Raw genomic sequence first — 20,588 nt, 5'->3', positions numbered from 1 at the left:
TGAAGGTGGCTACACTCAATAACAGATTTTCAATATAGACAAGACGCCTGTTGGAAGAAGATGCCACGTAGGACTTTCACAGCTAGAGAGAAGTCAATGCCTGGCTTCAAGGCTTCAAAGCACCGACTGACTCTCTTTTTAGGGGCCGGTAAAGCTGGTGACTTTTAAGTTGAAGCCCGGGCTCATTTCCCATTCCAAAACTCCTAAGGACCCTTAAGAATCATGTTAAATCTACTCTGCCTGTGCTCTATAAATGGAACAAAGCCTGGATGACAGCATTTCTGTTGACAACACGATATACTGAATATTTTAAGCTCACTGATGAGAACTATTGCTTAGAAGAAAGATTTCTTTCAAAATGTTACTGTTCGTTGGCAACGCACCCGAGAGCTCTGAGGGAGAGGTACAAGGAGATTAATGTCATTTTCGTGCCTGCGAACGCAACATCCATTCCGTAGCCCCAGGTCAAGGAGACACTGAGACTTGCAAGTCTTATCATTTAAAGAAATATATTTCTTATCTATATTTCTGTCATACAGAGTGATTCCTCTGATGAATCTGGACAAAGTAAATGGAACACCTTCGGGAAAGGATTCACCATTCTAGATGCCATTAAGAACATTCGTGATTCACGGAAGCAGTCAAAATAACATGAACAGGGGCGCCTGGGTGGCTCGGTCGGTTAAGCGTCCGACTTCGGCTCAGGTCATGATCTCACGGTCCGTGAGTTCGAGCCCCATGTCGGGCTCTGTGCTGACAGCTCAGAGCCTGGAGCCTGTTTCAGATTCTGTGTCTCTCTCTCTCTCTCTGCCCCTCCCCTGTTCATGCTCTGTCTCTCTCTGTCTCAAAAATAAATAAACGTTAAAAAAAAAAAATTTCAAAATAGCATGAACAGGAGTGTGGCAGAAGTTGATTCCAACCTTCATGGATGACTTCATGGGGTTCAGGGCTTCAGTGGAGGAAGTAACTGGCTGATTTGGTGGTCATGAACTTGCGGTTTGTGAGTTCATGTATCATGAGCACTGTATCTTTGTCTCTCTCTCTCTCCCTTTCAAAAGTAAAGATTAAAAATAAAATTTTAAAGAAGTGGAGACTGAAAAAAAAATAAGTCGAGCCTGAAGATGTGGCTGCAGTGTCATGATAAAACTGAACAGATGAGGGGCGCCTGGGTGGCTCAGTCGGTTAAGCGGCCGACTTCAGCTCAGGTCACGATCTCGTGGTCCGTGAGTTCAAGCCCCGCGTCGGGCTCTGTGCTGACAACTCAGAGCCTGGAGCCTGCTTCAGATTCTGTGTCTCCCTCTCTCTCTGCCCCTCCCCCGTTCATGCTCTGTCTCTCTGTGTCTCAAAAATAAATAAAAAACGTTAAAAAAAATAAAAAAAAGTGAACAGATGAGGAGTTGCTTCTTATGGACGAGCAAAGAAAATAGTTTCTGGAACAGAATCTACTCCCGGTGAAGATGCTGTGAAAATGGTTGAAACGACAGCAAATGATTTGGAATATCGTATAAACTTAGCTGACAAAGCAGGGACAGGGTTCAAGACGATTGAGTCCAATTTTGAAATAAGTTCTACTGTGGATAAAATGCTATCAAACAGCATCGCCTGCTACAGAGAAATCATCCGTGAAAAGAAGAGTCAATGAATGCGGCAAACTTCATTGCTGGAGCCACCCCAGCCTTCAGCAACCACCACCCTGATGAGTCAGCGACCATCAACATCAAGACAAGTTGCTCCACTAACAAAAAGATTATGACTCACTGAGAGATGATGGTTAGCATTTTTTAGCAATAAAGTATTTTTAAGTTGAGGTATGTACATTGTTTTTGGCTTTTTTTAGACATAACGCTAGAGCATACTTAATAGACTACAGTATAGTATAAATATAACTTTTATATGGAATGGGAAACCAGAACATTCGTTTGACTCACTTTATTGCAAAACTCACTTTGTTGTGGTGGTCTGGAACTGAAACTGCGATGTGTCTGAGGCGTGCCCCAATGCTGCGAAGGAAGCCCATCTGTTTTCACATTTAGCCTTTAATTAACCATCCTTGGTCTTTCATTGTCTCTTTTAAAAGCATTACTTGCTTCTAGCAATAGCCATCCAATACTATTGTCTTTATAATTACCACTTCCTCCTATTTCTCAATGCCCAATACCCTAGCCCTAGTACCCCCCAGGTCATCGTCAGTGAAAACTTCAGTAATTGCAGTGCTGTCCTGTCCCTGTGCTGCATCTCTGGCCGGGGATGGGGTCCTCATTGCCAGTCAGGCAGCAGGTGATCTAGCTCCCAGATCCCATTTTAGCGTCTGCTTTCTACGTTCCTGTCGCCAACTGTCACCAGTTGGACTCTCCATGTAGCAATGCAGTAAGTTTCTAAGGGAGCATTCTCAGGATAGATAACCTGGAAGGGGAATGGAAGGAAGCAAGACTAAATAAAGGAAGAACAGGATTCATGACAACGATGCTGACAAGCTTTTCAGAACTCAGGGGAACAGAGATGGGAACAGCCTTCAGGAAGAAGAGGCGCCTGGACAAGAATAACCTCGCTCTACCACAATTGTTTTCTTCATCTGCTGGTTAATAGGATTTGATTGCAAAATTTGTTCTGTAAAATAATCTTGCTGATATCTTGTCGATAAGACTTCTAGAAACATCTGAGCAAAAATGATTATTTCTTAATTTATCTATTATAACAAGAGATCTCAGACAGCTTAACTCATTGATTATAGTTCTGCTTTAATAGAGGAACATTTGAAAATACACAGATATCCAGGAAAAAAAAAAAGGAAAGCAGTATGAAGTATTCCGAGCACAGTCGTGCTTTAGTTTGGGTCCTAAGTTTCTCATTGTAACACCAATCGTAGTTCTCAGCAAACATGGCCCACCAGCTCTCCCAGCACATCCAGTGGTAACAACAGAGTGGTACACTTTACAGGGGACTTGTCAATTACCCACCCACTCTATAAATTTACCCAGTGTTTCATCTGGATTTTTCATAAGAAAAGGGGCATATCAATATAATTCACAATCAGTGTCAGGTTTCTGAAGACTGGGGTGTGAAATATCACTTGTCAATTTGCTTCTCTCAGGCTGAATTTTTTTTAAACAGGTTAAGTTATTCTTTAAAGCCATTTTCTAGACGTGGGCAGTCTAGGTAATTTCATAGTGATGTTGGTTGAATACAATACAAAGGGAATGCAGGTATTTTCCAGGACAACAGGATAGGTGAAGGAAGCTTGAAGAATTCATGAAGAAAAAAAGGTGATGAAACCTAAAATTTTCTTTCAGATGTTTTTGAAATCCTATAAACCTTTTTTTATTCCAGAATTGATCATTTCACTCCGGTACATAAAACGTATAGAATGCATTGCCTGGCATCAAAATGGGAAACCCTCCCTTTCACAGAATGAAATTCTCTTCTGGTCCATCTTGGCCCAAGTCCTGGTTGTCTGAGGGCAGATTTCTCTTGAGAGGCCTAAAGTTGTAATAAAAAGCATCGTTTTCATCTACTGGTTGGTATTCCTGGTCAATTTCAGTGAGGAGGCCACTTCCAGAGCCGCTTCCAGATCCTGAGCCAGAGCCAGAGCCAGAGCCAGAGCTGGATCCGGATCCGGATCCAGATCCAAAATAGTCCTCAGAGAGAGGGAAGACATCATTCAAGTTCTGGGATCCTGTCATTCTGAAGTAAGACCAAAAAAATGGAAAAGAAAAAACAGTGAAGTTTGAGACATAAGAAAGATAACCATAAAAAATTTTTTAAGGTAGAAAATTAATGCAGCCACCCAGTTGCTCAAACTAAAAGTTACACATTTCCCAGTTAGTCAATGCTTTAAAACAAAAAACAAATCAATCAGGCCTTTCTACATGTTTGCCTAGACTTAACTCACTGCATTTATCTATCAACATCTACACATTGCAGACTCATATAAGCAATGCTAATTTTCTTATCAGTAGCATAGCAATCCTGTATTTGGTAAATTAAGAGGACATTTATTAAAAAAAAAAGATATATTTTCCCATTTTCTTCCATTAAAGAAAGCACAAACAAGTAAGTCAGCCTAGATAGATGACATTTTTCCCAAATTTAAAATTTCTACAAAACTTCTAATATTCACAGTGCTTCAACACAACTGAATCTAAAGAAATTCTTTGTGACATGTTAAGCGTTATGTTTGCCACCATATTAACATTCAATTTCCTCTCAAACAGTAAATGTATTGGGGCACCTGAGTGGCTCGGAAGGTTAAGCGTCCGACTCTTGATGTTGGCTCAGGTCATGATCTCATGGTTCGTGAGATCGAGCCCTGCATTGGGCTCAGCGCTGACGGTGCAGAGCCTGCTTGGGATTCTCTCTCTCCCCCACTGTCTCTGCTGCTTCCCCACTTGTGCTCCCTGTCTGTCTCAAAATAAATAAATAAACTTAAAAAAAAAAGTAAATATATTCATTCAGTTGGGTTCAGTTTGGTGGTTTAGAAGTCCACTCAGCACCAAAAGACCAGAGCCATGTCGCTACCCCTCAGTGGTACAACAACACAACGAAATATCAGAGACAAAAACTGTGTTTCATAGTCTATGGGTCATTTTTTCCGTGAAGATAGTGAACCACAGGCCATACAACAGATCAGAGCATCATGCATGCATGCCTTCAGTAAATATTGAACATCGGATCCCTATTCTAAGTGCCTAGGATAGAATGGGGGCAAACAGATGAGGTCCCTCCTCGAGAAATTTAGAACTTATTGGGGAAGACAGACCATAAAAAGTGAATAAATCAGGAAACTATGAGATGGTGCTAAATGCTATGCAGAGAAGTGAAATAGACTAATGTATGAAAGGGTGACCAGGTGGCTAGTTTAGACTGTGGGGTCAGGGAAAAGGGATCAGCACCGGAAAAGTGGAAACGCATGCGCACACACGCACACACACGCACACACACACACACACACACACACACAGAGTATCAAAAACATGGAACAATGAGGTCACCTAAAGAAAGCATGCAGATAGAAAAGAGGCCCAGCACAGAGCCAGGGCCATACCAATATATTAAATATTGAACAGAGAAGAACGAATAGTCAGGGAAGTAGAAGAAAACTCAAGATAAGGTGGGGCCATGGAAGCTAGAGAAGAAAGCATTTCCTGGGTGGGGGCATCAACTGTTTTGAAGGCAATTAAAAAGTTGAGAAAGCCAAACACAGAGAAGTAAAGAGTGGATGTGTTAACCAGGAGTAATTGTGACCTTACCAAACATTCTGAGGGGAAGGTAGAAATGAACGAAGTCCAAACAGAAGGGGTAGAGGGATGGGGAGACAGAAAGCATCCTTTTCAGTAAGTGTTACCGTGAAGAGGAGCAGAGAACAGGCAATAGCTGGACAGGATGCAGAGTCAAAGAAGGGATTCTAGCTAACTGCCTGAGATGCTAGAGAATTCTGCACCCCGGTGGAAACAAGATGCTGGTCTCACAGGAGGCACTGCAGAACTGAAGTCCTAGAAAAGGCGTGTAGAGGTGGGATCCCCAGAACAAGGAGGAGTGGCCCTAGAAGCTGCCACAGAGTCCAATCAGGAAGCTCATCTCAATATTTAACACAGGAAACTACTTAATGTGTGATGGAAAAGCAGTGAAGCCAGATAGGGGAGAGCGAGGAAACCCAGAGATGAGAGAAGATACTTTTCTCCGTGGGCTAAAGGGACAATGGAAGGAGGTGGATTTCCCTGAGCCCAGCTACTAGGGATACCTGGTGGGAGCCGAAGTCATGGAGGGGACACAGTCCTGCCAGAGGTGCCACTCAAGGCAGGGACCGAGGAGAAGAAACATCCTGATCTCTCCCTGCCTCTCATGCTCTCTGGTCTCCCTTCTGTGCCTTCCATTGTCCAAACTCAGCCACAGATCAGGGAGCCTGAGAGATGCAGACCAAGGGATGAGCCCTCACCCCTTACCCAATACAGAGAAGGAAGAGGAAAGGAAAAAGAATGGATAGGAGGGCAAATGGGCCTGGGACTAACACAGAAGCAAGAACTGTTCACTCCTAAGTGTCTGGGGTGTCAGAGTGAGATGGAAAATTTCCCAGCTGAGGAAAGAGAAGATTGTAGAGACTTAAGGAGAGACGAAATGGTGTAAAAATAGTTGTTTGGGAGAACTTGGGTTATTCCTCCAACATTTTAGCTTTAAATGAATTACTGTGGAAACTCAGAAGTTAAAATAATGGAGGATGCTACAAAATCAATTTCAAGCTTAATGCTGTGGACTAAAAGTAGAGGCACAGGAGGGGTGCCTGGGGGGGCTCAGTCGGTTAAGTGGCCACCTTCAGCTCAGGTCATGATCTCGCGGTTCCTGAGTTCGAGCCCCACATCGGGCTCTGTGCTGACAGCTCAGAGCCTGGAGCCTGCTTTGGATTCTGTGTTTCCCATGCTCTCTGCCCCTCCCCCTCCCCCCGCTCACACTCTGTCTCTCTGACTCTCAATACTGAATAAAGGTTATAAAAAAAAAAAAAAGAAAAAAAAAGGAAGTAGAGGCATAGGAGCAGGATTTCAGAGCGACATTTTGAGGATGGTGACGATGTAATCTCTTATGCAGTGAGTGCCAGCAACGAAGAGGGTCGCCAGGACCACCCCCCCTCCCCCGCCAGGACCCCCCCTCCCCCGCCAGGACCTCCCCCCTCCCCCGCTGAGTGATGATGGCCTCACCTGGTTTGGGCACGATGACTTCCCTGGCTTTGCGGAGAGTAATTTTCTAGGGTTAATCTTCAAAGTCTGAAGATTAAACCTTTATGATAATCCTTTTCATAACGCATTTTTGCTACCTGTTATACGACTTTGCTGCTTACTAAAACAACTGATTCTAAGACAATTCCATTTTTGTTACTTATGAATTCCTATTGGATCTTTTTTGCAAGTTTAAATCAGGTTTTATTTCATCAAGAAGAGGTTTGGCTTTGTCTCTGATAAGCCATGGCCATTTATTCTTCTCTTCCCTAATTTCTTTTTTCATCACTACTATCTAATCTCAGGATATTTTAATAACCCCTATTAGCAATCATTCTGTATTCCTCCCTCTCCTCCAGCCCCTGGTGACCACTCATCTATTTTCCACCTCCATAGAATTGACTATTCTGGGCATTTCATATGGATAGAATCATGCAAGGTGTGGCTTTTTGTGTCTGGTTTTTTTTCACTTTGCATAATGTTTTCAGGATAGGATCCATGTGATCGCATACTTCGTTCCTTATTTGGCCAAATAACAGTCCACTCTAACGAAATACTGCATTTTATTTATGCACGCAGTTGCCAGACTCCTATTGGATTTTAATATATAACGTGCTCTATTTATATAAACAGAATAATGCTCAATCATTTCCAATACTTGTTGGTGAAAAGTAGTTGGTTTTTGTCTCTGCCACCACAAAATGACCTTGCAAAAGTATGGATGAATCGTGCATTCTTGCGCATCTCACACACCAGTAAATACAGTATACAGCTTTACCATGTACTGTGTGGTGAAAACCAAGCCACCAAGGCAAGAGCCTGAAGAAAAACACATTGGACAACCCTCCCATCTCCAAGCCAAGGTCTCAACAGGGGTCAGTGAAAGTAAGATCAGAGAAAGTTCACTTACAAAAAAGGGTCAGTCCTTGGAGGGAGGATTCTGTTGGTTTCATCTGGAAGCAGGTTGAACATTGGTCCCTTTTCATCAATGCAGTTTGCAGAATTACTCTCAGGATTACAGCGTACCCACTGGTACCTGGCCCTCCGCACAGGAGAACCTACCCCAAAAAAGGAACCCATGTGGTTACTAAGTACCTCTCACACAGCTTCTCATCACTCTGTCCAGAAGAAATTGTTGATTAAATGAATTCCAAATTTGGTAGAAGGTAAGGTGTGGGCATGAGCATAAATAGACCATAAATAGAATGACCATAAATAGAATAGCAACATCCACCCTGTGCCAGCCTTTTAGATACATTGTCCTCCCAACAACCCCATAAAGTAGCCCAGGGTTTAAGGTTAGAATAGGCTTGGGCAATCAGCCACCTGGAGTAAAGTCCCAGCTATGCTACTGGTGACCTGGGAAACCTTCACCTCCCTGAGCCCCCTCTGTGAAATGAAGATCTAACAGTGTCGTTTTTTCTCATAAGCTGGTCCTCAAAATTAAATGAGAAATGCACGTAAAGACGTTAACATAGTGCCAGGAACACAATAAACACTTGGTGGTGTTAACTATTATTATTTTTGTACTATTCTCCCCACTTTACGCAAAGGAAAACTGAGGCCACACGGGTATTGAAGGGCCCAGTATTCAAACCCATATCTGACCCCCAAAGCCTGCCCCTTCTTACAGAGATGAGTCAAATCACATTCAGAAAGATTAAGGAATACACCAAGTAGTACCTAAGACATTACGGGGCCCTAGTTCTTTAGGGCCATATGATGTTCTTAGGAATGAAAAGTAAATAAAAACTTGCCCTCTTTCTTTGCCCTCAGATCCAGTCAGAGATTTCAGAAGAACCAGGCTGTTCTATTCACAGAGGGACAGACTGGTTGGAATACCCTAGTTTGTCACAGCTTCTTTTGAGTTTAGTTTCTACACAGAAGTCTCCAAATCTGGTGTTAGAAGGTCATACAGGAGACGCCTTATTAATTCATGAAATAAACTGTCTATTCTTCACTTTAGCAAGAATGGAAGCCCGATGGTGAGAAATACTTCCCCATACTTCAAAAGGTTCATCTCCTCCCCACCCGAAGCCCATGTTTTATTCACACAAGGGCAACTAATAATCACCTAGCAAGAAAGGGCATGTCTAGAATCCTTGAAAAGCAGGAAAAGTGGTTTTAAAACCCAGTACATTGTTGTCTGTACAGATCAAAGTGGAAATGGCAACAACTATTTCAGAAAACAAACAAAAAACCCAGTGGTATGGACAATCACGGCAACTTTTTTTTTTTTTTTTTTTTTTTTTTGTGATAGCAAAAGATTGGAAAATTACATGTTAAGGTTCAGCTATTAAAAGAATGAGGCAGGGGTGCCTGGGTGGCTCAGTTGGTTAAGCGTCCGACTCTTGATTTCAGGCCACGTCTTGTGGTTTGTGGGTTTGAGCCCCACGTTGAGCTCTGCACTGACAGTTCAGAGCCTGCTTGGGATTCTCTCTCTCTGCCTCTATCCCAGTTGCTCTCTCTCTCAAAACAAATAAATAAACTTAAAAAAAAAAAAAAAAGAATGAGGCAGCTCTCTGGACACTGATATAGATTCTCCAAGGTAGATTATTCAATTTAAAACAAAGTAAGGAACACTGTGCATTGTGTTAATATTTGTGTGTGTTTGTGTTTTTAAGAATATATTTACATATATGCTTGCATATATGTATCTTGAACCTCTGAAAAGTTACACAACATACTGATTGCCTTTGTGGAGGAGATTGGTAGGCAGAAGACAGAGGAAGGAAGGACCCTGACTGCCCTCCCTCCTCTTGACACACTTCTGCAAGCCCCCTACAACAATTCATCTGCTTCCTGTCATCATAAATTAGTTTAGGGACGACTGGGTGGCTCAGTCAGTTAAGCCTCCAAATCTTGATTTTGGCTCAGATCATGATCTCACAGTCATGAGTTTGAGCCCTGCATCAGGCTCTGTGCTGACAGCACGAAGCCTGCTTGGGATTCTCTCTCTCCCTCTCTCTCTTCCCTTCCTCTGCTCACCCTCTCTCTCTCAAAAGTAAATAAATAAATAGACTTAAAAAATTAGTTTATATCTTCTATAATTTTACATAAATGGACTCCTATAGCAATCTGACAGGGTTTCCTGACATTGTTTTAATTCAGGGACTAATGGAAAGGTGTCTTTACCTTTTACAGCACTCTCTTCTAGAAATGGGCAGTCTGTTTAGATATTCTTTACATCTAGGCTGCTTTTGTTGCAATTTTTAAAAGTAACATTTATGTTACAGGGCGCCTGGGTGGCTCTGTCGGTTAAGCTTCCGACTCTTGGTTTTGCCTCAGGTCATGATCTCATGGTTCGTGTGTTCGAGCCCCACATAGGGTTCCACGCTGACAGCATGGAGCCTGCCTGGGATTCTCTCTCTCCCTCTCTCTCTCTCTGCCCTTCCTCTACACTCTCTTTCTCTTAAAATAAATAAACTTAAATAACTTTATTTTTAAAAAGGAGAAAAGAAATATGAGCTTATTGGGGCGCCTGGGTGGCGCAGTCGGTTAAGCGTCCGACTTCAGCCAGGTCACGATCTCACGGTCCGTGAGTTCGAGCCCCGCGTCAGGCTCTGGGCTGATGGCTCGGAGCCTGGAGCCTGTTTCCGATTCTGTGTCTCCCTCTCTCTCTGTCCCTCCCCCGTTCATGCTCTGTCTCTCTCTGTCCCAAAAATAAATAAACGTTGAAAAAAAAAAAAAAAAAAAAAAAAAAAAGAAATATGAGCTTATTATAGGAAATTTTGAAAAATGTATTAAACAACAAAAAAAAAGAAAAATGACCCTTGATCTCATTACCCAACATCCCCAGAGACCATGAACTTTGGAGTTTTGGGGTCACCCCCAGTATCTGTTTCTAGGAGAGTATGCACAAACTATGTCCTGTTCTCTTCTGACACCAACTATCAGAGGTTGATACCAAAGTCAAGTTCACTTTACCTCTCAATAGGATGGCCAAGGACTTTGTTCTTAAAAGACTGCAGAACCACAGAACTTTTTCAAAATGTCCTCTTTCTTTATGATTCTCTATTACGTCTATTTGTACTCAACTTTGTCCTAATAGCTCTGATTAACCAAGTTATTACATCATTAAGATATATGATAAACATTTTATATCTATAAAGAGATATATAGATATAGGTAAAATACAGTGTATAAAAGATACATGAAACTATTCACCTCAGTACTATTTAAACTAGGGAAACAGGAAATAACTTGATCAAAACAGTTAAAAATCTCATTATTAGTCATTCATATGAGGGAATATTGACAAAAAAGTTAAAAAGTAGTGGCTATAGAAAAGACTATGTAACATCATGGGAAACTCTATATTTAAAAATGAGGGAAAAAGGCAGAATACCATGCTGCATGGTAGTTGTTAATGCAACCACATAAACAGATATTGGGGAGAAATTTGAGGAAATCCACAAAAATATAGTGATAGACTCTTTGGTGATTTTTTTCTCATTTTGTTTTATAAATTTCTATAAATAACAATATTCCTTGAAAAAATAAAGACACTAATGTAAGAAAGTAAATATTCTCCCGCTGGTTTCTTTCTTTCTTTCTTTCTTTCTTTCTTTCTTTCTTTCTTTCTTTCTTTCTTACCTTTGGAACTACTATCACAATTTTCCCCATGGTTCCTGAATATCGCTAACTGTATCTGGCCTGGGACAGCTAGTCATCCACAATAGGTTAGTTCTGTCACTGTCTGGAGACTGGAGGTAAGGTAGCAAGACGACATCCAATGCCCCTTACTAGCTGTGTGACCTTGACCAACTTATTTAACCTCTGTGTAGCTCAATTTCTTCATCCAGGAAATGGGAACAGTAATAGATCTGATAATGAGATATAAATGTTAGGTTCTTAGAATAATAACTAGCACCATGGTCAGAGCTCCTTAAACACTAGTTTCTCCGATGAGGAGGAGACCACAATGACCAATCTCTGCTAGTAGACAACTTATAAAGACATCAGAATTTAAACACTCGTTCTACCATTTAGCATCTGTCTGATTCTCAATTTCTCATCTTTCAAAGATGAATAATAGTATCCCAAACAGTTCCTTTACAGTGAGATGAAAGTATGTAAAACATCTAGCACAAATCTTTGCACATGGTATTGGTATGGTTTACCTTTCTCCTCTGATTCTTTCCTCAAGCAGCGTAAGTTTGGCTTTGAGTGCTTGCTACTTAAAAACCCTGCATTGTAGGTGGGACTTAAAAAAAAAAAAAAAAACCAACATGTCCAGCAGAGGGCGATGTCTTCACACTCTGTGCTGTCTAGAACAGCGCTGTCCAATAGAAGTGTTCAGACAACCATGTATGAAATATTCTTTTTTCTTTTAATGTTTATTTATATTTGAGAGAGACAGAGACAGAGCGGGGGAGGGGCAGACAAAGACAGAGACAGAATCTGAAGCAGGCTTCAGGTTCTGAGCTCTCAGCACAGAGCCTGAACGGGGGCTGGAACTCACGGGATCATGACCTGAGCCTAAGTCCCACGCTTAACCCACTGGGCCACCCAGGCGCCCACGTATGGAATTTTCAATGTCATAGCAGCTCTATTTTTTAAAGTAGAAAGAGACAAGTGAAATTAATTTCAAGACATTTCATTTAACCAATGTATTCAGATATTGCCATTTAACATATAAGCAATATAAGTTATTAATGAATATTTTACGTTTTTCTTTTCATGTAAGTCTGGGTGCATATTTTGCACTAACAGCACATTTCAGTTTGGATTCACCCCATTTCAAGCGCTCAGGGGCTATCATTTTGGGCACTGTAGATGTTTGCTTTCTCCTTTACATGCAGCCGATGTGCTATCAAGCTGAGAGAATGTTTGCATAGATAGGAAGTTAAACAGAAAAGTAAAACTAAAACTTTACGGGGAAGCGTCCAGGTGAAAGACCCTATCGTTTTGCTGGCATAATACAGCTTTCGTAAACTCATGAAAACAAATTCTAAAATACAAAATTCCCCCCAGAATTCAGAGTCTCAGCTTTTAAAATTTATAAAGAGGGGCTTCTTGGGATGCCTGACTGACTCGGTAAAATACATGACTCCTGATCTCAGGGTTGTAAGTTCAGGCCTCACACTGGGTGTAGGGATTACTTTAAAATAAAATATTTTAAAAAAGAGGGGCTTCTTCTGGGGGTTAATGAAAATGTTCTAAAATTGACTATAGTGATAGTTGCATATATCTGTGAATATAATTTAAAAACTTTGAACTGTACGCTTTGAATGGATGAACTCTATGGTATGTGAATGCTATTTCAATAAAGCTGTTTAAAAACTCATAAAGAAATCAAAGGTAGAAGTCACCCCCCCACCCCCAGAAATTTTATCTAATTTGGGATTGATAATTTTCAGTTGGATTAAAATAAAGAACATGGTTACAGACACAATGTTCCTGACATATCTATTGAAGGGTGTTGGCAGGATGTGAATTCAACAGTTCCAGCCCCCGATGTTGTGGGAATATCTTGATTCCTATCTTGCTTGAGAGAAATGCCTCATGATTACTGATTACCATAATTGGAAAAAATAAAAGAGAGAATGTTAGTGGACACAAGGGTTATCTTCTCCAAAGGCCCCACCTACTGGATCTGCCGGTGAACTTTGTGGTAGATTCCAGGGAAAAGAATGGTAAATTATTTAGAATCCTTTCCTCATTGCTCGCCACCCCCACATACATGCAAAGTCACTAGTCCCACTTTACACAAAATGCTTTCTGTGAATGAACATTACCCCACTAATCTCTCTGCATCTTTTTATATCGTAGTACCAATTTTTCCCCAACATCATCACAATTTGCCAATTTCCTATTCTTAATGGAGATCTGCTGCAGGTATGTTAGAGAAACTTAAGCAGAAACTGCCATGCGGAGGGTTAAAAAAAAAAAAAAAGATCGTTTTGTTCGTTGTTTGGGTAGCATGGAAACAGACATCACTAAGTTGGAGTTGCTTCCTACTAGACAATCAATTCCACAAGATAGATAAGGTTCCCCCACCCTTGCATGGCTTGCCAAGCTGTAAATGTTCTCAGTTTACTTTCAATTTCTCCCTCTCTATACCTCAATTCGCTGGTAAACTTTATAGCAAGTTTACTACAGTCAAAACAAGGTTTTTTTGTTTTAAAGAAAGAAAAACTCGAGGCACCTGGCTGACTCAGTCAGTAGAACACGTTACTCTTGATCTCAGGGTTGTAAGTAAGTTCAAGTCCCACACTGGATATAGTGATTACTTAAAAATAAAAACTTCAAAAAGAAAAAAAAAGATAAGAAAAGAAGAGAAAAGAAAAGAAAAGATCAGTAAAGAAAAAAGAAAATCTCTACCTAGAAGACAGTCAAGTTGCAGTAGAAAGTTAACTCTGTCCTTGAAATCAGATGGCCACTTCTGGTCTAAAGTCTCAAAATATTTTGCAAGCGGTTGGTCTAAAAAGTAAATGAATTTTCTCTTCTATAAAGTGGTGTTAATTCCTCTTCACAGGAAATGTGATGATCATTTACGAGAGAATGTACATGAAATCACTTTACAATCAAACAGCAGCACACATGGGTGGAATCAATATCTACTAGAACCCAATAGTGTGGAGTGAACACATGATCTGGCCACAACTGCTCGTGGATTTTCCATTTTCTCTCTTTATGGGCATCTTTTAAAAAGAGGGGCAGGGCGCCTGTGTGGCTCAGTCAGTTAAGCGTCCAGTTCTTGATTTTGGCTCACGTCATGATGTCATGGTTTGTCAGATGACACCCCACAGAATGCGGAGTCTGCTTGGGACACTCTCTCTCTCCCTCTCTCCCTCTGCCCCTCTCCACCCCACTCTCCTCTCAAAATAAATAAATAAACATGAAAAAAATTAAAAGGGGGGCAATAAAAGACTTTAGGATTCACAGACCTTATCAATAATCAATAAACCCCTGGAGCTCTACATTAAATCGATGGCCACCTGTGCTCTCCAGGGTCTCCCATGCATTGCCAAATTTCCATTTCTTTGCCCCTAATAGACATGATTTTACATCATGTGTTTACTTGGGTTTGACTTACAGTAACTGATAGGGGCTGAGTTGTGTCCCCTCAATTTGTATGTTGAAGCCCTAACTCTCAATACCTCAGAATGGGATTGGATCTGGAGATAGGGACTAAAAAGAGGTAATTAAGGTCAAATGAGGTCATATGGATATACCCTAATCCAATATGGCTGGGTCCTTATAATCCAATATGGCTGGTGTCTCTTATGAAGAAGAGATCAGGACACAGACACACACAGAGGAAGGACCATGTGAAGACACAGAGAGATGGGCATCTTCAAGGCAAGGAGAGAGGCTTCGGAATGAAACCAACCCCACCGACATCTTGATCTTGGACTTCTAGCCTCCAGAACTGTGAGGAAATAAACTTCTGTTGTTTAAGCCACACCAGTCTGGGATACTGGGCAGTCTTAGCAAACAAATACAGTAATCTAAGATGTTTTGAATATGTGCAGTAAAAGCAAGCCAAAAGCCTAATTTGATCAGTTCAGTCAAACCAGTGGTTTGAGTAAATATTTTTTAAAAGATGGAGGAAAAACACTGTCAGATCACACCTGGCATCACGTGGATGTGTGGTGAAATAGTGGCGTGGCCCTTTCCACTGCAGCCTTGAGCTTGCCGTCACTCGCACGCACAGCCCGGTTGGGCATCTATTTCCCTTCCTATTGAATTTTTTTTTTTAACGTTTATTTATTTTTTAGACAGAGAGAGACAGAGCATGAACAGGGGAGGGGAAGAGAGAGAGGGAGACACAGAACCCGAAACAGGCTCCAGGCTCTGAGCGGTCAGTACAGAGCCGGACGTGGGGCTCGAACTCACGAACTGTGAGATCATGACCTGAGCCGAAGTCGGACGCTTAACTGACCGAGCCACCCAGGCGCCCCTCCCTTCCTATTGAGACGTGGGCACAAACCCTTCATTCCAACACCAAGTGCACTTCTCCTTTGGAAATACCCTAGTTTTTCAGTTCATTCATTCTCTCTTTCTTGGTTCCTTTTCCAACAAAGAGCTAAACCTACCAGGTGATGATATAAATGCTAGTACTTTGTACAGTTTCATCATGGTTTCTTCACTTCTTTCTGATGAATACCTACTACATAAGGAACGTTTTTGCTTTAATTCCAGTTTTACCTACTGAATCTTTGTGGGGAACATGATATTTGGGGGAAATTCTGAATACATAAAGACTAACTTAGCTCTTGCCAGGGTGGACTCCCCCCGCACCCCCACCCCCTCTCCCCACCAGCTCACATCTATGCTACAAATATAGACCTCATTACTCTGGATCTTGTCACAACACATTAGGGAATTACCTCATCAAGCTGAAGATTTTCCCTAAAAGACCCAAGCCTGTTCCCTACAATCAATAATGTTTTATACTGTAAAAAATAAATAGATCCGGGGCTCCTGGGTGGCTCAGTTGGTTAAGCATCCGACTTCGGCTCAGGTCACGATCTCGTGGTTTGTGAGTTCGAGCCCCGCCTCGGGCTCTGTGCTGACAGCTCAGAGCCTGGAGCCTGGTTTGGATTCTGGGTCTCCCTCTCCCTCAGCCCCTCCCCCACTTGTGCTCTGTCTCTCTCCATCTCTCAAAAATAAATAAATGTAAAAAAAATTTTTTTAAATAAATAGATTCATAAAAAAGTTTCAGCAACACTACTTGCTGTTATTTTCTTCAATAAATACATAACAAGAAGAAAATAATTTTATAAATTTCCAGTACATGATGAACATATCTGAGATTCCCTATATGATTTCATTTCCACCAAAAGTAAAAACAAGACCATCAGAGTCACTTTGAAGGAACAAATCCAGGACATGTATGTCACTAGGAGTCAGTATTTCCTGTACAATTTGGGGAACCTTAAATGTGTTTCTACCATAAATTCTCCCATCTATTTATCAGGTCATGACCTTCTGCCTTGTTTAGACATGATCCCTTATTTACCAGAGGAGAAGAAATTGTATCTTTCTTACAAACTGTTAATTTTCGTTGTCTTAGTCATTAAGACTTTAAGTTGTTTCAGTCTGACTAAACAACCCTGGACCATAGAGAAATCTAACAAGAAATTTCCAGATGTAATGTCTCTCTGAGCAACAGCACAGACACTAAAATTCTTTGGCCTCTTTAGAAACTCTGAGAGGGTTTGTACTATGTCTAGCCATAACTGAATTTTCACTAAGAACCAAGTTTTTTTTTAAAAGGGGAAAAAAAAAACCAAATTTACTCTGATTTCTATAAATATATCATTTCCCACTGTTAGAGTAATTATGACACCACCATAATATATGAAAACTTGGGACTGATAGAAACCCTAAGGGCTAGGCACTCAACAGTGCCACTTTCTCCATAGACGCATAGGTATTTTTCTATATTACTTTCTTGAATTTCTGAAAGTTTATAAACTAGGGGTGCCTGTGTGCCTCCGTCAGTTAAGTGTGGGACTCTTGATCTCGACTCAGGTCATGATCTCAGGGTTCGTGGGATAGAGCCCTGCGTGGGACTCTGTGCTGACAGCGCTGAGCCTGCTTGGGATTCTCTCTCCCTCTGTCTCTCTCTCTCTCTCTCTCTCTCTCTCTCAATAAAAGAAAATATACATTAAAAAAAAAAGTTTATAAACTATACCTTTTCATCCCAAAATAAAAGAGCACGTTTCAACCATTGTGAGAGCTTACAAAGCCACACCTGCCTCCAGAGCCTCATCCTTCTTGGTCCCAAACTTGACCAAACTCACATTAAGGAGTTTAGCCACCCCAAATACTTTTTCCTTGCATACTTTCTCCCACGATACATTCCGTATCTTAAAGTGAATATTATCACCTGTGGGAAACATGGGGCTTACAAAGATTACAGCGGGGGGGGGGGGGGGGGGGGCGGGGGGTGCAAGTTTCCCGGGTCTTACCTTGAACCGAAGAATCAAAACCCAGGAGGAGGGCAAGAGCCAGGACAAACTTAGTGTCCTGGAGGAGCCGTTGCATCGTGACCAGCGCACTTCGGTCCTGCTGCCTGGACACCAACTTCACGAGTAGGAAATGTAGCAGGGTGCACCCTGTCCCTTTTAGAAAAAGTTCCAAAACCTCAAACCCTGCCCAGAACACACGTCACAGTTTCCTGAACAAATAGAAAGAGATCCACATCAAAACCCAGAAAGATAAAAAAAAAAAAAAAAAAAAAAAAAAAAAAAGACAGCAAAATAACTATTCATACCCATTATGAAACTGCACTGAACTCTCCCCAGGTCTGCTTTTTCAAAAGTTTTGTTGTTTCACACTTGCCTGTTAGAAATTGTTTTCCCACTAACACAGTAGAATCAGCATTCAGTAGCGTCGCTTTTTCCTCTCCTCAATTAGCAATCTGAACACAAGATTTTTAACAGAAAGAGTCCACTGCCCTGTGGATGAGGGGGAGCTGGGCACTGCCTTTTCATACTGAGGACCTTCAACATAAAATGTTAATTTTCCTTTCTGTCAGGAGTAGCACAAGTCACTGAGTCGAGCCCGAGAGGTAAAAGTTCAAAGCTGAGTTCTCATCTACAAAAAAAGTGTTCTCCGGTTTCAGAGAACAGGTTTCTTATTGGACTCTGTTGCTTCCATTGGATCGATCCCTGGCTCTCCCTCTTCCTCAAGAATGGAGCGAGGATTTCTGGTTACCAAGCACTTGGGCACAACAGAAAAACGACTTTGCATTTCTCTGCCCCTTCACACCAAGTATTTCTTACGATGCGATTCCATTTATGCTTTCACCTTTTCTCCTGGTAAAAGTTTCCACCTTGAATTTGGGGTTCTCTGGCCTTGAATGAGCTGGGCATCAGAAACAAGGTGTGTTGTGTCCGCCCAGTGGGCTGCTGGAGCTCATGCTGCGCTGCCCCCTGTAACTAAAGGAGCGGCTGTTTCTCAGGTCCTGGGAATCGTGCATAGACTTCTGGGGGACTGAGGAACACCGGGTAGAGGCTCCACATTAAAGTTGCAGGATAGACATAACAGTTGAACACGTGATCTCGCCTGGGGGCACACACTGTTGCCTTCTATTCAAGGTTCAACCACTCTCCATTTCCACATGCATGTCCCTACAGCCCCCACTTTCCATTTTCACCCCCACTGTTGTCTGTCCTTTGACAGGAGGGAGGGGTTTCCCTTCTGTTGTTTTCAGCTTCCTGCTGATTCCTTTACCATTTCCTGCTAAGGACAGGCCTCAGAATCTAATCGCTGAGTAGCTGTGGTCCAAGTCCACAAGGGCTATGAAGAATGCACATCTTGACGGTCCTCAGAACCATCTGGAAGTGAGGCCAGGGACCCCTCTTTAGCTGTACCCAACCCCAAAACTCACAAACCTAGTGAGTTCCCCAGTATGGAATATTGGTTTCAGCTTGAGATAACAGCCCTCATCTCTGGTCTTTTTTAACCCTATCCCCCAATTTAAAGCCCTGGCACAAAAACAATAGCTCCCGTAAGCCCTGCAAAACCGCAGAACTGCTTAGAGCTCCTGATTGAAAATGATCATTTTGGAGGCCTTTTTCCTTTGGGTACTTCATTTTTTCCTTCTCTGGGTCATGGTTAATTTTTTTTTTTTTTTAATGGTGCCACATTCTCAACCATTTGCTCTTCTCCCGCTACGCTGACAACCAACAGTTTCTTTTCCCAAATAGCCTTCCTCCAGTTTCATTTCCCTAGTCTTCTTTAAGCTGCAGAGGAGCAGGACAAATGCATGTGGCATCCAGAAGTCCTGGGTCCTAACTTGACTCCCTCACTTAGCAGCTGAGGGATGTTGGGCCCCCTGCTCTGGTTCTGACAATGATGAGGGGAACCAATGAGAGGGTGCCCGAGGAAGCACACGGCGTACCCTATGAGGGGTGCGTTAGCGGTGCCCCTCTGGGCTGGGGACCTACCATTCTTCTTGCCCCAAATTTCCTCCATTAACCAAAGAGGATCTTTATCTGTCCCTAAACCTTACCCTCTACAATAAACCTGTTCTCCATAATTTTAAAAGGCAAATTCTGTTCTGGACTTCATTCTTCAGTTACCAGGCAACCTTAAATGCATCTGTTTTATTTCACACGCAATTGATTTGCCCGTAACATGGGCATCCTCATTCCTTAACAATCACCTGGAACAGGACACACACCAGTTCCACATCTAAAAAGTAATGTACCCTGCCTCCTCCCCTCTTCACATAAACATGACTTTTCACCAGGGTGCCTGGGTGGCTCAGTTGGTTAAGCATCTGACTTTGGCTCAGGTCATAATCTTGAGGCTCAGGGGTTCGAGCCCCATGTTGAGCTCTGTGCTGACAGCTCAGAGCCTGGAGCCTGCTTCCGATTCTGTGTCTCCCTCTCTCTCTGCCCCTGCCCATACTCTGTCTCTCTTTCTCAAAAATAAACAAAATATTAAAAACAACAACGTGGCTTCCCACTAGCTGTTGGTTTCAGGGTGGTCTTTTTAAAAGCAGATCTGTTTTGGGGCACCTGAGTGGCTTAGTCAGTTAAGCAACTGCTTTTTTCTTTTTTTAAATTAATTAATTAATTAATTTCTAAATTTACATCCAAGTTAGTATACAGTGCAATAATGATTTCAGGAGTAGATTCCAGTGATTCATCTGCTATGTGTAACACCCCATGCTCATCCCAACAAGTGTCTTCCTTAATACCCTTTAATATCCCACCCACAACCCCTCCAGCGACCCTCAGTTCTCTATATTTAAGAGTCTCTTATGTTTTGCCCCCCTCCCAGTTTTTATATTATTTTTGCTTCCCTTCCCTTATGTTCAACTGTTTTGTATCTTAAATTCCACATATAAGTGAAGCCATATGATATTTGTCTTTCTCTGATTAATTTCGCTTAGCATAATACCCTCTAATTCCATCC

The 20,588-nt window shown here is 41.9% G+C and overlaps 1 protein-coding gene across 1 annotated transcript; it reads right to left on the bottom strand.

Moving 5' to 3' along the window:
• Positions 1-2,718: 2,718 nt before the first annotated feature.
• SRGN (serglycin) lies at positions 2,719-17,781 on the bottom strand. Its single transcript, XM_042908004.1, has 3 exons — positions 17,630-17,781; positions 7,615-7,762; positions 2,719-3,681 (listed from the first exon to the last, which is right to left on the bottom strand). The coding sequence occupies exons 1-3, from the start codon at positions 17,703-17,705 to the stop codon at positions 3,402-3,404; spliced, it is 504 nt and encodes a 167-aa protein (XP_042763938.1). The 5' UTR covers positions 17,706-17,781; the 3' UTR covers positions 2,719-3,401.
• Positions 17,782-20,588: the final 2,807 nt, after the last annotated feature.

This window comes from Panthera leo, chromosome D2, assembly GCF_018350215.1.
Source record: "Panthera leo isolate Ple1 chromosome D2, P.leo_Ple1_pat1.1, whole genome shotgun sequence".
Taxonomy (NCBI): domain Eukaryota; kingdom Metazoa; phylum Chordata; class Mammalia; order Carnivora; family Felidae; genus Panthera; species Panthera leo.
This window is presented reverse-complemented; position numbering and strand designations above follow the sequence as displayed.

Bases quoted from the DNA above. Each gene is read 5' to 3' on its own strand.
- SRGN (XM_042908004.1), bottom strand. From the start codon at position 17,705: ATGCAACGGCTCCTCCAGGACACTAAGTTTGTCCTGGCTCTTGCCCTC. The intron at 7,763-17,629 runs GTAAGACCCGGG...TTTTTGGGGTAG, and splicing joins TTTTGATTCTTCGGTTCAAG to GTTCTCCTGTGCGGAGGGCC. The intron at 3,682-7,614 runs GTAAGTGAACTT...GTCTTACTTCAG, and splicing joins CCAAGGACTGACCCTTTTTT to AATGACAGGATCCCAGAACT.